Raw genomic sequence first — 13,798 nt, forward strand, 5'->3', positions numbered from 1 at the left:
CGTGTTACCGCCCCGCGCTGCCTAGCAACGAGAGCCGGCTCCCTATTGGCTGACGGGCCAGCAGCGCCGCCCACCCACTGGCCGAACCCCGAGTTCCAGACCCCGCCCCCCGGCTCCCCCGTGTCCCCCCACGACCCCCCGTGTCCTCTCATGTCCCCCTGGACTCCCCTCCTGGGCCCCCCCATGTCCCTCTGGGCTCCCCAACAACCCCCCCCCCCCTCTGGCCCCACTCTTTGTCCTCTCATGCACCTCCCCGGCCCCCCAACATCCCCCTGGGTGCCCCCCCAAGCAGCCGAGATGGGTGCAGGACAAGGGGCTTTATGGGTGTGTGTTGGGGGGACTGGCATTGGGAGGGGGATGTTCATGGGGTCCCCCCGGGTGACAACCACTGGGCCCCCCCCCCCCCCCCCCTCCCCGCAGGGGGTCCCAAGGTCACATAAAGTGCAAGGGGGGGGAGGAGGGCCGTGGTGAGCTGGCAAAGGGGGGTGTCTTGGGGGGCTTCTGGCCTTTGGAGAGGTCCCTGGGGAGGATTTTGTGCTGGGAGGAGGGTGTCCCTGCCTTCTGGGGAGTGGCCCATCCCTGGGTGGGACCCCAGGGTGCCCCAAGAAACGTGAGGGGTCCTTGGGATGCCCTAGTACCTGGCAGGGGCCCTGGGATGCTCTAGTACCTAGGGGGGGGGGGTCACATCCTGCAAGGGGGTCCCCAGGATGCCTTTGTACCTGGGGGGGTCCTGGGGCAGTCCCATCCTTCAGGAGGGTCCCTGGGATGCCCTAGTACCTGGGAGGAGGGTCCTGTCCCTCGGGGGGGGAGCACCCCGAGTCCGTCCAGTGAGCGGAAAGGCACGGGAGGGGCCCTGGCAGTGAGGCAGCTGGGGAGGTGGGGGGGGCCCACTCAAGCCCCTTCCTCAGAGGCAGCGCAAGGTGCCGGGGGGTCCCCAGGGGGGCGCCCACTCTCGGGAGGAGCAGGGCAGACCACATAGCGCCCAGGGCCCCCCTCAGGCAGCGGGGGTGCTTGGGGGGCTGGGGGATCCTTTTCATTCTTGCTGGGGTCAGGGGGGCCCCCGGTGGCTCCCCCTGCCTCCTCCATGTTGACGTAGAGGGGGTCGGGGGGGGTGGGGGGGGGGTGGGGGAGGGCAGCCCCCGCAGGGTGGCCCCGAGGGTCCCCCCCAGTTCCTCGAAGCTTGGCCGCTCCCGGGGGTCCACAGCCCAGCACCGCAGCATCAGCTCGTACCTAATGGGGGACATGGGGGATGTAGGGGGTGGCAGGGGCTTGGGGGGTGGGTGAAAGGGTCCCAGGGGTGGCCTGAGGGGGCGCTCACAGGTGGGGGGGGCACTGCGGGGGGGGGCCGCAGGCGGTGCCCCTGCCGCAGGTAGTCGTAGACCTCGCTGTTCTCCACTCCAGGGTAGGGGGTCTGGCCCCGCGTGGCAATCTCCCACATTGTCACCCCGAAGGACCACTGGGGGGGCAGGAGGGAGGGGGGGTCAGCTGCACCCCTGGGACTCCCCAACAGCCCCAAGATTCCCCCACAACACCCCAAAACCCTGGGGTACACTCCCAACAGCCTCTCAGGATCTCCCACATTGTCCTTCCAAAGGACCACTGGGGGGTAGGGGATGTCTCCCGTATCCATGGGACCCTCCAGAACTCCCCACCCTCCACCCGGGATCCCCCCAATCCACCCCCCCCCCCGAGTGATCTCCCCCCTCACAACCAGGATCCTCCAGCTTCCCCCTCCCATTGGCCAGGGCAGTGGTCCCAGGGAGGTCCCGAGGTGTTTGGGGGTTGTGGGGGTGTCCCAGGGGGTTCCAAGGGGTGCCTTGGGGTCCCGGGGGTCTCACCACGTCACTCTTGGTGGTGTACACACGGTCAGCCAGGCTCTCCAGGGCTACCCACTTGACGGGGACGGGGGCCACCCGGCCCTGCCGGTAGTACTGACCCCCCCCCATCTGCTTGGACAACCCAAAATCCGCCACGATGGCGCGGAGCCCCTCGTCCAGCCTGGGGGGACACAGCGCCTGGCACTTGTCCCCCGGCACCCCCCACCCAGTCCCCATCTCCATCCCAGCCCCATGTCCCCATGCTCCGAAGCCTTGTACCCGGCTCCCCCGTGTCCCCCCTCATCCCCCCTCACCCCCTGGTCCCCCCGTGCCCCCCTGTCCCCTCTTGCCCCCTGGTCTCCTTGTGTCCCCCTGTCCCTCCCCCTCCCCCCTCACCCCCTGGTCCCCCCGTGCCCCCCTGTTCCTTCTTGCCCCCTGGTCTCCTTGTGTCCCCCTATCCCCCCCCATCCCCCCCTGCCCCCCAGTCCCCCCCATGCCTCCCTCGTCCCTGTACCCCCTCCCCTGCCCCCCGGGCCCCACATGCAGTTCCTGGCAGCCAGGTCTCGGTGCACGAAGTTCCTGCGGCTCAGGTAGGCCATGCCGGCCGCGATGTCAGCCATGAACCCCACCAGCCTGCGGGGGGGCAGCGCCTGGGGGGGACGCCCCGATCGGTACCGCCTGTGGGTCCCCTCAGCCTCTCCCCGTGGGACCCCACCCACTTTTCAGTATCCCCCGTGGGGTCCCAACAACCCCCCAGGGACCCCCCCAAGGGACCCCCACCCACTGCTCAATATCCCCCCCCCATAGGGCCCCAACCCCATAGGGACCCTCCCCACCTCCTCTGATCCCCATAGTCCCCCAAAACACTCCCTCCCAGACCCCTCCACCCCCACCCATGATCCCTCCAGATGCCCCTGACCTCCCCCTCCAAACCCGCCTGACCCCTCTGGACCCCACTAAGCCCCCCAGACCCAAGGCCCCTTGAACCCCAAATCCTTCTGATCCCCCCCGATTCCTCCAAGCGCTCCTCAAGCCCACTCCCCCCAAACTCTCCAAGCACCTCTGGTCCCCCCCACCTGGATCCCCACCCTCCCTGAGCCCCCCAAGCCCCCCCCAAGCCCTCTGGTTCCCCGCAAAGCCCCCCGCCCCCCCCCCCTGCTGACCACTGGGCTGCCCCCCAGGCGGGAGCAGAGCAGGAAGCTGTGCAGGTCCCCGTGCTGCATGAAGGGCAGGATGACGACGGGGGCGGGGAGCCCCTCAGCCCCCCAGCTCTGAAGGCACACCCCTGTCCCCCACCCTGGGGGTCAGTCCCACTGCATGCCTGGGACCCCCTGTGACCACCCCACCCCCCAGAAAAACCCCACAGTAGATGCCCCATGTGGGGAGTACACACTCATATGGGGGGCAAATCCCAATCTGGGGGGCAAACCCCTACTGGGGAGGTGTGCAGAGCCCCCACGCTGAAGCCTCCTGGGGTTTGGGGGTCCCAGCATTCCCCGTCCATTGGCAGTCCTGGGATGCCCCCTCCCCATGGGGATCCCAGCTGCCCCCTGCCCCCATTGAGGGTCCTAGGAATCCCCCTCCTCATGGGGGTCTCCTCTTCCTTGGGGGATGGTCCCAGGGGTCTCTCACCGATCAGCTTCATGACGTTGGGGTGGTCGAACTCCTTCATGCAAACGGCCTCGCTCAGGAAGTCCTCCAGCTCCCCCCGGGAGCAGATGGCAACTAGAGGGGGAAGCTGGGGGTCAGAGGGGTCCTGGCGTGGGTGGTCCCGGGGGGGAAGGTCTGTACTCACTCTTCATGGTCTTGACAGCCACTTTGAGGATGCCATTGTCCTGGTTGAGCTGCCCCTCCATGACAGAGCCGAACTCCCCTGTGGGACATTGCGGGGTGGGGGGAGGTCTGGGGGTGCCACTCTGGGGGGATCCCCTGCTCAGGGGATGTCCTGGGAGAGGGGGGGACCCCAGCAGCACACACCCTCGCCCAGGGTCTTGCCCAGGGCCACCCGGTGCCGGTCCACCATGACGTCCCGCAGCTTCTCCTTCAGCTCCTGGCTGATGCCTAGGCTGTTCACTGTGGGGACACGGGGACACAGACGTGCCACCACTGCCACCCCAGGGGCCGCCACACCGGGCGGCACCAGTGTGGGGTGGCACTGGGATGCGTGCAGGGGGACAGGGGTTCATGGGGGAGCAGGGGGGCACGGTGCCACTCACAGGTGGCCTCGGCGCTGCGGCGGCTGTAGGAGCTGCGCACGCGGTACTGCACGGTCGCCCCCCCGAAGGCCTCCCTGGAGGGACACGTGGGGCTGCAGTGGGGGCCGGAGGGGAGGTCCCCACCCCGGGGGGGTCCCGCTCACCCCAACCGTGTCCCCTTCCGCCGGCGCCGCGCTGCCAGGACGGCCAGGGCCAGCGCCAGCCCCGCCAGCAGGGACAGGGACAGGGCCACCACCGCTGGCCACCAGCCCTGGGCCAGCCCTGGCGCCAGGAGCACTGCAGGGGGAAAAGGGGAAAAAGGGGTCAGGAGGGGATGGTGAGCCCTGCCTGCCCCCATCCCCATTCCCATTCCCAGCCCCATCCCCATTCCTGCAGGCTTCTCACCAGGCTGCGTCTCCAACGGTGCCTCTCCAGCTGTGGGGACATCAGGGGGTGAGGGGGAAGATGTTGGGGGGACAGGAACAAAAGCAGATGAGGGGGATGGGAACATGGGGGCACTGGGGACAAGGACATGGGGGCAATAGGGATGCGGGGGTGATAGGGACACGGGGGTGATGGGGATGTGGGGGTAATGGGGGTGAAAATGTTGGGGGTGATGGGGACATGGTGGAGACAGGGGCATGGGTGTGATAGGAATGGGGACGGGGGGGCAGGGAGTTGCCAGGTATGAGGATGTGGGGTGCTGTGGATATAGGGGCGATGGTGATGGGGATGTGGGGGGCAGGCACGGCCAGTGGGGTGCTGGGGCAAGGACACGGGTGACAGGGATGAGGGAATGCTGGGGACATGGGGGTGTCAGGGGAGTGACTCACGGGCTGGCAGCAGGATGAGGGGGCTCCAGGGCCCGTCCCCCCCCCCAGTGTAGGGGGCCACCCGCACCGACAGGTTCTGCACCCCCGGGGCCAGATCCAGTGTCACCTCCTGCGTCAGCCCCACATCCAGCACCACCTGGGAGGGAGCACGGAGGGTGTCGGGAATGAGGAGGGGCATGAGGGGCAATGGGGGGGCAAGAGGTGTATGGGGCATGTGTGGGGGCATGGGAGTGAGGGGGGGTGAGAGGGCCAACTGGGGCCACGAGGGGCAATGGGGAGGACGGGGTCAAGGGAGGGCAACGGGTAGTGATGAGAATGATGGGGAGCAATGTGGGGGCAGAAGGGGGTGGATGGGGGGGCAATAGGGGTGCAGTGGGTTCAGTGGGGTTTCATGGGGTCCCATAAGGCACACCTCGGGGGTGGGGGCATTGCGGTAGCCCACCCGGTAGCCCCTCAGTGCCCCATTGAGGGGCCCCCGTGGTGCTGCCCATCGGACCCGTGCGCGCCGCCCCTCGCGCTCCGCTGTCACGTTCTCAGGGGGGGCCCCGGGTGCTGGGGGGGACACAGAGGGGGGGACGTCAGCAGGGAGTGGGCCAGGGATGTCCCCAGGGATTCCCATTTCCAGCCCCATGGGACCCCCAAATCTACTCCACCAGACCCATGGGACCCCTACAACCAGACTCCCACCCTCAGCCCCATGGGGATCCCCACTCCCAGTCCACCTTAAGCACCCCAGCCCCATGGGAACCCCCAGACTCTGGCTCCGCCCCCACCCCCCGGCCCGCATCTGCATGGGGACCCCATGGCCCTTGGTGCCCTCCCTCCCCCAGCCCCACAGGGACATCCGCTCCCCTCCCTGGACCCCCCCCTCACCGCCCTCCAGCGTGGCCATGGGCACCCAGTGGGTCCAGGGCGAGGGGCGGTGGGCACCACGGCAGCAGACCCGGGTCCGGTACGTGGCGAAGGGCCGGAGTCCCTCGATGCGGTGGGCAAAGGGGGGCACCGGGACCACCCGGTTGTAGAGCCCCCCCGGAGGTACACTGCTCAGGTCCTCATCCTCTGCCACTGCCTGCAGAGATGACATGTCAACAGGGACCTCCCTAACCTGGCCTGGGGACACTGATGAGGACACCTGTGGCCACCTCCAACCTCATGAACACACCCCCAGGCACCTCCCATGGCCCCTGATCCCCCCCATGTATCCACACCCCCTGTGCCCCCTGTACCTGGATGGTGCAGAGCCGCAGGGGGGTCTCCCCGCTGGCCCCTGGCTCCCAGGACACCTCCAGCCACCGCGGCCCCCCCTGGACCAGCCCCAGGTTTCGGGGGCGCTGGGGCACAACTGGGGGAGGGGGGACAACAAAAGGGTGAGCAGGATCCCCTCTGGACCCCCCACCCCCCCACGCCTTCCCCCCTCACCAGTGACAATGGCCGTGCGGGAGGTGGCCACGCCGCGGCGGTTGTGGGCTTCACAGGAGAAGGAGCTGCTGTGGTTCAGGCCTGGGGGGGCACGGGGGGAGAGTCAAGGGAGGGTTGGCGGGGCTCCTTCTCCTGCATGGCCATGGGAGGTACGAGGGGCACGATGGGACCCGCGGAGCAGCCTGTGGCCCCATTGGTGTCCCCGCCCCCATCCCAGTCCTGCCCCCTGCAGTGGAAGGGGGGCTGGGGGGCTGCCAGGACTCCTGGTGCCCCCAGTGACTCATGGTCGTGTCATCTCCGGCCACCCGCGGTGCCCCCCTCCTCTAACCACCCCCCCATTCTGAGTCACCTGGGAGAGGACAGGATGGGTCCCCCCATCCTCACCCCAACCCCAGCATGGCAGGAATGGCCCTGACACCCCCAGGCCCCCATTGTCCCCGCTGCTCCCAGCCCCCCCATTGCTCCTCCTCACCGGGGATCAGCAGCGTGGCGGGGGTCCCCTGGGCTGGGGGTTCTTGCAGAGGGGTGAGGGGGGCCCCATCCTGCAGCCAGAGCAGTTGAACGGGCTCTGGGGGGCCTCGGGCACCACAGCTGAGGTTGAAGGGGGTGTCGACCCCCACCTCCAGGTCCTGTGGCTCCTCCCAGAAGAACGGCAGCCCTGGGAATAGGGGGGTCAGGGTGTGCCAGGGGGTGCCCCCCACCCATGAGGAGTGGTCAGGGGGCCCCAGGGGTGCTGCCACCCACGGGTGCTGCCTTACCTGCCAGCTGCAGGTGGGCCTCGGGAGACAGGAGCTGCTCCCCCCCAGATCGCGCCCAGCACCGGTATCGCCCCACGTCAGAGGGCTGCACAGCCGGGATGCTGTGGGACACGGCTCGGTGACATGGGGCACACCGCTTGGTGACACCACACAGAGACACGGGTGACAAGGCACAGTGACATGGCACAGAGAGATAGACACGGGGTTGGGGTCAGGGTTAGTGACATGGCATGAGGACATGTGGCACAGGTGGTGCAACAGGGTGTAGGGCTGCATGACACACTGTGACACGACATGACAAGGCACGACACGCTGACACGACATGACACGGCACGACACACTGTGTGGCGGTGCCACGGCCAGTGATGGCCCACCTGAGCTGACTGGTGGCCACCCAGAGGTCATCGCCGAGGGGCACCTGGGCCTGGTCGCTGTCACCATCCAGGGGTGCCCCGTCCCGCTGCCAGCCCAGCTCTGGGGGGTCCCCGGAGCCCCCCACCCGGCACCGAAGCCGCACCACCCGCCCCGGTGACACCGTGAGGTTGGAGGGGGGCTCCAGGAACCACAGTGCTGGGGGGGATGGGGGGTCAGCAAGGAGGGGGGGCAGGACCCCCAACACCCCCTGGGACTCCCACAGCACCCTGGGACCCCCACCAACCTCTGGACCTGCACTGCACCCTGAGACCCTACCAGGATGCCCATGGAACCCCAGGACCCCCACCAGGACCCCCACTGGCCCCTGGGAACCCCCACTGCACCCGAGGACTCCCACAGCCCTCACTGGGACCCTCACCAACCCCCTGGACCCGCACTAGAATTCCCCCATCCCTCCAGTCTCTCTGCTGCCACTAAGATCCCACAGCCCCCTGAACACCCCCAAGTTCCTGGGGCGGTGGGGGCGCATCGTGCCCCCCAAGGAGTTTGCAGGACCATTCTGGACACCTGGGTTCCCCTGGGGCCGGGGGGCGAGGGGGGCCGCGGTAGGGCGTGGGAAGGGAAGTGGGGGGTCAAGCCCCCCGCGGCCCCCCCCCCCGCTCCCCTGGGAGCTTTCAGGCATCCCCGGCATCTCCCCCTCCTCCAGCACCCAGGGGGCCAGGGGGGGCGGCCGGCTGTAGTCACCGCCCCCGCCGCCCCCCCCGGTCATAACCAGCCCCAGATGTTTGGCAGGGACGGGCGGTGTCCCGGGAACGGGGGGGGGCGGGGGTGACCCACAAACTCCCCCCCGGCCCCCACCCCGCCGCCGAGCCCCGCTATGGGGCTTTGGGGGAAGGGGCGAGTGGGGGGAGGAGGGGGGGAGAGGGGCAACCCTGGAGCATCCCTCGGGGAAACTGAAGCACGGCGGGACCCCCAGGGGACCCTCCCCCCTCGGAAGCACCGTCGTGGGGGCCCTCAAAAGGTCCCTGGGAAAGTGGGCGCCCCTCAACTTCCCCCCGCCGAAGTTCCTCCCCTCCCAGTCCCTCTCCATCACAGCGCCCGGGTTCCCCCGCAGCCCTCGGGGGTGTCGTCCACCCCCGCGACACCGTCTCCGCCGGGACCCTTCCCTCCCAGGGCCCTCCCTCCCGTCGGGACCCCTCCACTCCCCAACCCCCCCAACTCTCCGCCCGCCTGCCCCCCCCGAACCCCCTCCCCGCTTACCAGGCGGGGCCGGTCCCGAGTCCAGGGCGGCGGCGGCGGCCGCCAACAGCGTCAACAGCGCCGGGCTGAGCCCCCCCCATCGCCCCCCGCCCGGGACCGGGACCGGGACCCTCCGAAGGGGAGAAGACCCGCCGGCTGCGGGTTAACGGGGCGGGGGGGAGGAGGAGGAGGAGGGAGAAGAAGGCCGGGGATGGCGGAGGAGGAGGAAAGTTTTTGCCGGGACGAACCGACCGCGCCCGAGGAGGGGGGGGCGGGGGCGAGAGGGAGAGGGAGGGGGAGAGAGCGGGGGGAGCCTGAAACGGGACGGGGGGGACGGGAATCGGGAGGAATGCAGTGAAGGGGACCCCGAAATGGGACTAGTGAAGCTGGAACGGGATTGGGGGGGGACCCCGAAACGGGACGATGGGTGCTGAACTGGGACCAGGGGACACCAAACTGGGATTGTGAGGGTGCTAAACTGGGACCGGGGAACCTCAGACTGGGACCTGGGTGCACGGCTGAACTGGGACCAGGGGACCCAAGGGGTACTACTGTGCCCCAAGGCGGGGGGGGGGGGGGTGGGGGGTGGTCTTTGAACCCCCCAGTACCCAGTGTCCCCCCAGCACAGTCTGAGCCCATAGTGAAGAAACGGGACTGGAGACAGGGACTGCGCTGGGGACCCGGGGTGGGGATGGGGACACACGGTCAGTGTTGGGGACAGGGCTGAGTCGAGCCCCCTCGGCTGCCATAGCGACCGCCCCAGGGCTGGGGCGTCCCGGACCCCCCCAAGGTGGGTGTCCGTGTCCCTCGGTGCAGTGACGTCATGGTCCCCCCCCCCCCGCCGCGACATCATTGTCCCGTCCCCTTTCCCTGCTCCCCGCTGGGAACCAGGCGCGTTCCCGGTGACGCGACCGGCTCCGGACCGAAGGGGCAGGATCGGGGACAGCAACCCCACCATCCCCCCACCCAAGACCGCCACCCAGGACGGCGGACAGTGGGGGTTTGGTGGGCACGAGTGACCCTCAGCCTTTAACCCGCCCCCCTGACACTCTCCCTGCACCCCAAGGATCCGTGGCTGTGGGGTGCTGTGGGGTGCTGTGGGGTCGTCCAGCACCGCTTATGGCCGGGTGCGGTGCAGGACGTAGTGACAGTAATGGTGACGCCAGCCTTGGCGTGGCCCTGGCTGACATCAAACCTGCGGCACAGCCAACACAGCTGCGTCTGGGTGGTGGGTGGCTGGGCGGGTGCACTCAGACCCCTGCAGCCATGTGGGGAAGCCAGGACAGAGCCCTGTGCCATCCTGTGCCATGCCATGCCATGCCACAATGTGTCTTGCTATGCTTCACCCATGTGCACAGGGACACACCAGAAAAACGGGGACAAGCACCAGTGGGTGCACCAGGGCACAGGAACATGCACGGTGGGGAGACACCAGCACATGGGGCTGTGCACAGGGCCACCCTCCAGGCACAGGGCCGTGCACGGGGACATGGGGATACATGCCAGCTCACGGGGCTGTGCACGTGTGGGGGTGGCTGTGTTGTTTGCACACCGGGCGCTGCTGCAGTCCCGTTCACCTCTTGCTCCAGGTGCAGGGCTGATTGGGCAACACCTGCTGGAGGTGGCTGCTTCGGGGGGGGGTGGGAGTGTGGGAAATGCACCAAGGCATAGGGACATGGAACAAGCATGAGTACATGCACCAGGGTATGGGGCCACGCATGGGGCCATGCACCAGGGTATGGGGCCACGCATGAGGACATAGGGTCAGACTTGTGGCCACCACTCAGGGCTTCTGGCAGTGTCAGCAGTGGTGATGGTGGCAGGGACAGTAGCAGTGTCCGGGCGTGCTGGGACAGGCTGGGCAAGGTCCATTGTGCAACCGCAGTGCATAAATAGCTGAGGCAGTGCTACCGTTTCCACTGCCCCTGCTGCCACCACCATGGAGCCTGGGACGACCCTGACCTTCCTCCTGCTCCTCGGCCTCCTTCTCCTCTTCCTCCTCCTCCCCCGGCGCGGGGGGACCCCTGCCCCGCTGCCTCCTGGTCCCCCTGCCCTGCCCCTCCTGGGGAACCTCCTGCAGATCTCCCCATTCCACACCCTCCAGTCCCTGCTTAAGGTGAGGAGGGGGCACCAGCAGAGGGTGGGCGAGTGGGGGAGCACTCACCTGGTCCCATCGCAGATGAGCCAGAAGGTTAGCTGGGAGGGGAAGACGAGGTGTGGGGGGGTGTCCAGGTGGGTGCCCCCCCCCCATCACAGCTGGGACAGAAGGTGAGTTGTGGGGTGGGGATGGGTGGGTGCCCCCCACCCAGGCCTTCACCCACCCCCTGCTCCCTGCAGCTGAGCCACACCTACGGTCCAGTGTTCCGGGTGTTCCTGGGGTCCCGGCCGGTGCTGGTGCTGAAGGGTTCTGCCGTGCGCGAGGCGCTGGTGGACAACGCCGAGGCCTTCGCGGGGCGCGGCCGGATGCCCACCATAGAGAAGACGTTCCGTGGGCATGGTGAGGGGACCCTGGGCGAAGGGACCCTCCTGCACTTGCCCTCTGGGGGCTGAGTGGTGGGTGCTTGGCCCCTGTCCTGTGGGTGCTCGTCCCCCTCCCATTGCTGCGTGCCTCCTCCTCATGGGGTGCCCTGCGTCCTGTGCTGGGTGCCCCTTACCCCAGGGTGCTCAGCCCCCATCCCCATGGCGTGCCCACCCTCAGGGTTCTGACCCCCCACACTGGGTGCTGATTCACCCTCCCGGGGTGCCTCCCCAGGAGTGGTTTTCTCTAACGGGGATCGCTGGCGCCAGCTCCGCCGCTTCTCCCTGACGGTGCTGCGGGATTTCGGGATGGGCCGGAAGAGCCTGGAAGGCCGGATCCAGGAGGAGGCACAGATGCTGCTGCAGGAGCTGCGCAAAACCCAAGGTCCTGGGGGCTGGTGAGGGAGGGTCAGGGTAGTCCCACCCATGGGTGCTGACCCCTCCTGACCCCCTGCAGGGAAGCCCTTTGACCCCACATACCATATGAGCTCCGCTGTCTCCAACATCATCTGTTCCATTGTCTTTGGGAACCGCTTCGATTACCAGGATCAGGAATTCCTGGAGCTGCTGCAGATGATGAACGAGAGTTTCCGCGAGATCAGCAGCACCTGGTCACAGGTGGGGACATGGGGACAGGGCTGGGGACAGGGGGACACAGGATGGGGGCAGGGACCGTGCTGGGGATATGAGGTGGGGTTAAGGATAGTGTTGGGGACATGGGGTTGGGACAGACACAGTTGTGGGGATGTGGGGTGCAGGCATGGGATGGGGACAGGGACAGGATGGGGGCCCAGGCTGGGGCTGGGGCAGTGACATGGGGTAGGGACTGGGAGGGTGGGGTGAGTGGGGGACTCAGGGGGGTCTGACAGCACCTCCTGCTCCCCCACGCAGGTTTACGACATGGCAGAGTCACTGCTGCAGTCCCTGCCTGGCCCCCACCAGCGCATCCCGAAGCTCCTGGGCAAGATGCGAGAATTCATTGCCCGGAGGGTGCAGAGCAATGCCCAGAGCCTGGAGCCAGAGCAGCCCCGCGACTTCATCGACTGCTTCCTGCTCCAGATGGAGAAGGTTGGGGGTGCACCTAGGGAAGTCCTAGACACCCTAGTCCTAGAGGGGATCCCAGACACCCCTGGGCATCCAGGGGTGATGCTGGTGTTGATCCCAGACACCCTGGACTGTTTCTGTACACCCCACATCACTCATGCCCATGCTGGGGGCTACCCCACATGCTCCTGGTCCCTCACCACCACCACTGTGTCCCCAGGAGAAGGACAACCCCTCCTCAGAGTTCACCATGGAGAACCTGGAGCTCACCACCCTCAACCTTTTCTTTGCTGGGACAGAGACTGTCAGCTCCACCCTGCGCTATGGCTTCCTCATGCTGATGAAGTACCCTGAGGTGCAAGGTAAGAAGAGGGGCATCCCTCCAGATCCATAGGGACCTCCTGGCCCTGAGCGGGTCCCCCCATACCCACAGAGAAGGTTTATGAGGAGATCGAGAAGGTGATCGGCCCCCACCGCCCCCCTACCATTGAGGACCGGCCCCGTATGCCCTACACCGACGCAGTCATCCACGAGATCCAGCGCCGCGCTGACCTCATCCCCATGAACGTGCCCCACCGTGTCACGCGAGACATCATCTTCCATGGCTACTTCATCCCCAAGGTGCTGGTGCAGGGGGCTGGGGATGGTGATGGACACACTTCCCCATGTGCTGCCTCATGCACACCTGATGCCTGCGTGCCTGCCGCACCCCCCTGAATCCACTGCACCCGGATTCCCCTGTCCCCAGGACACTGATGTGTACCCCCTGCTCAGCTCTGTCCTGCATGACCCTGCCTCCTTCAAGCACCCCAACACCTTTGACCCCTCCAACTTCCTGGATGAGAGTGGCCGCTTCCGGCGCAATGAGGCCTTCGTGCCCTTCTCCGCAGGTACCCAGGGGGGTCCCTGCACCTTCCTCTGCAGCCCTGGGGGTCCTGTACCCCTGGAGATCCCCTGCACCATGGCCTGATGCACCCCTGGGGATCCTGTACCTCTGGGGGTCTCCTGGGGAGTATCCCAGACCCCTGGGAGACCCCTTGCACCCTTGGGGGCACCCATGGGGGTCATCCTCCCATGCTGACCTCTTGCCGGTGCCCACAGGGAAGCGGGTGTGCCTGGGCGAGGGCCTAGCACGGATGGAGATCTTCCTCTTCCTTACCACCATCCTGCAGAACCTCCAGCTGCAGCCGCTGGTGCCCCCGGCCCAGCTGCCCACCGACCCCCTGGAGAGCGGCTTTGGCAACATCCCCCCCCGCTACCAGCTCTGCATGCTGGCTCGCTGAGACCCCCCACTGACCCTCCCACACCTGAACCACTCTGCACTGGGACCCCACCCAGCAGCAGGACCCCCACCCTGGCATTGGAACATCCTCTCCCCAGCACAGGGACCACCCCCTGCCCCCCCTCAGCACCAGGACCACCCCTATAAAACCTCCATCAAATTCAAATCGGTTGCAGCATCATCACTGGGGAGATGTGTAGGGTGAGGAGATGGGACCCCCTGGCATCACTGGGTGGGATGTGGGGGGCAGGGGAATGGGGCCCCAGCCCACCACCTGCTCCTCCAAGGTGCTGTCAGGGTGCAAACCCCCAGCCAGGCA

General features: G+C 67.6%; 2 protein-coding genes across 2 annotated transcripts; one reads left to right on the top strand and one right to left on the bottom strand.

Moving 5' to 3' along the window:
- Window positions 1-302: 302 nt before the first annotated feature.
- Window positions 303-8,796, bottom strand: AXL (AXL receptor tyrosine kinase; the record flags this gene model as incomplete). The annotated part of the gene is made up of 20 exons (XM_051643904.1): window positions 303-1,230; window positions 1,319-1,456; window positions 1,839-1,998; window positions 2,358-2,467; window positions 2,981-3,102; window positions 3,450-3,542; window positions 3,613-3,690; window positions 3,795-3,890; window positions 4,034-4,107; window positions 4,177-4,309; window positions 4,418-4,447; window positions 4,846-4,981; window positions 5,258-5,397; window positions 5,719-5,914; window positions 6,072-6,187; window positions 6,265-6,345; window positions 6,737-6,922; window positions 7,023-7,123; window positions 7,397-7,592; window positions 8,658-8,796. Coding segments are annotated over 20 exons (2,664 nt in total), but the record flags the coding sequence as incomplete, so codon positions are not given.
- A 1,747-nt stretch (window positions 8,797-10,543) lies between these two features.
- On the top strand, window positions 10,544-13,645 carry LOC127396295 (cytochrome P450 2G1-like). Its single transcript, XM_051643919.1, has 9 exons — window positions 10,544-10,752; window positions 10,974-11,133; window positions 11,389-11,538; window positions 11,611-11,771; window positions 12,045-12,221; window positions 12,418-12,559; window positions 12,631-12,818; window positions 12,946-13,087; window positions 13,299-13,645. Exons 1-9 carry the CDS (start codon window positions 10,576-10,578, stop codon window positions 13,478-13,480), a joined length of 1,479 nt encoding a protein of 492 aa, XP_051499879.1. The 5' UTR covers window positions 10,544-10,575; the 3' UTR covers window positions 13,481-13,645.
- Window positions 13,646-13,798: the final 153 nt, after the last annotated feature.

The sequence above is a fragment of the Apus apus genome, unplaced genomic scaffold (assembly GCF_020740795.1).
Source record: "Apus apus isolate bApuApu2 unplaced genomic scaffold, bApuApu2.pri.cur manual_scaffold_52_ctg1, whole genome shotgun sequence".
Classification (NCBI taxonomy): Eukaryota; Metazoa; Chordata; class Aves; order Apodiformes; family Apodidae; genus Apus; species Apus apus.

Coding starts and splice junctions, on each gene's coding strand:
- LOC127396295 (XM_051643919.1), top strand. CDS start 10,576: ATGGAGCCTGGGACGACCCTGACCTTCCTCCTGCTCCTCGGCCTCCTT. Junction 10,753..10,973: donor CCCTCCAGTCCCTGCTTAAG/GTGAGGAGGGGG, acceptor TGCTCCCTGCAG/CTGAGCCACACCTACGGTCC. Junction 11,772..12,044: donor TCAGCAGCACCTGGTCACAG/GTGGGGACATGG, acceptor TCCCCCACGCAG/GTTTACGACATGGCAGAGTC.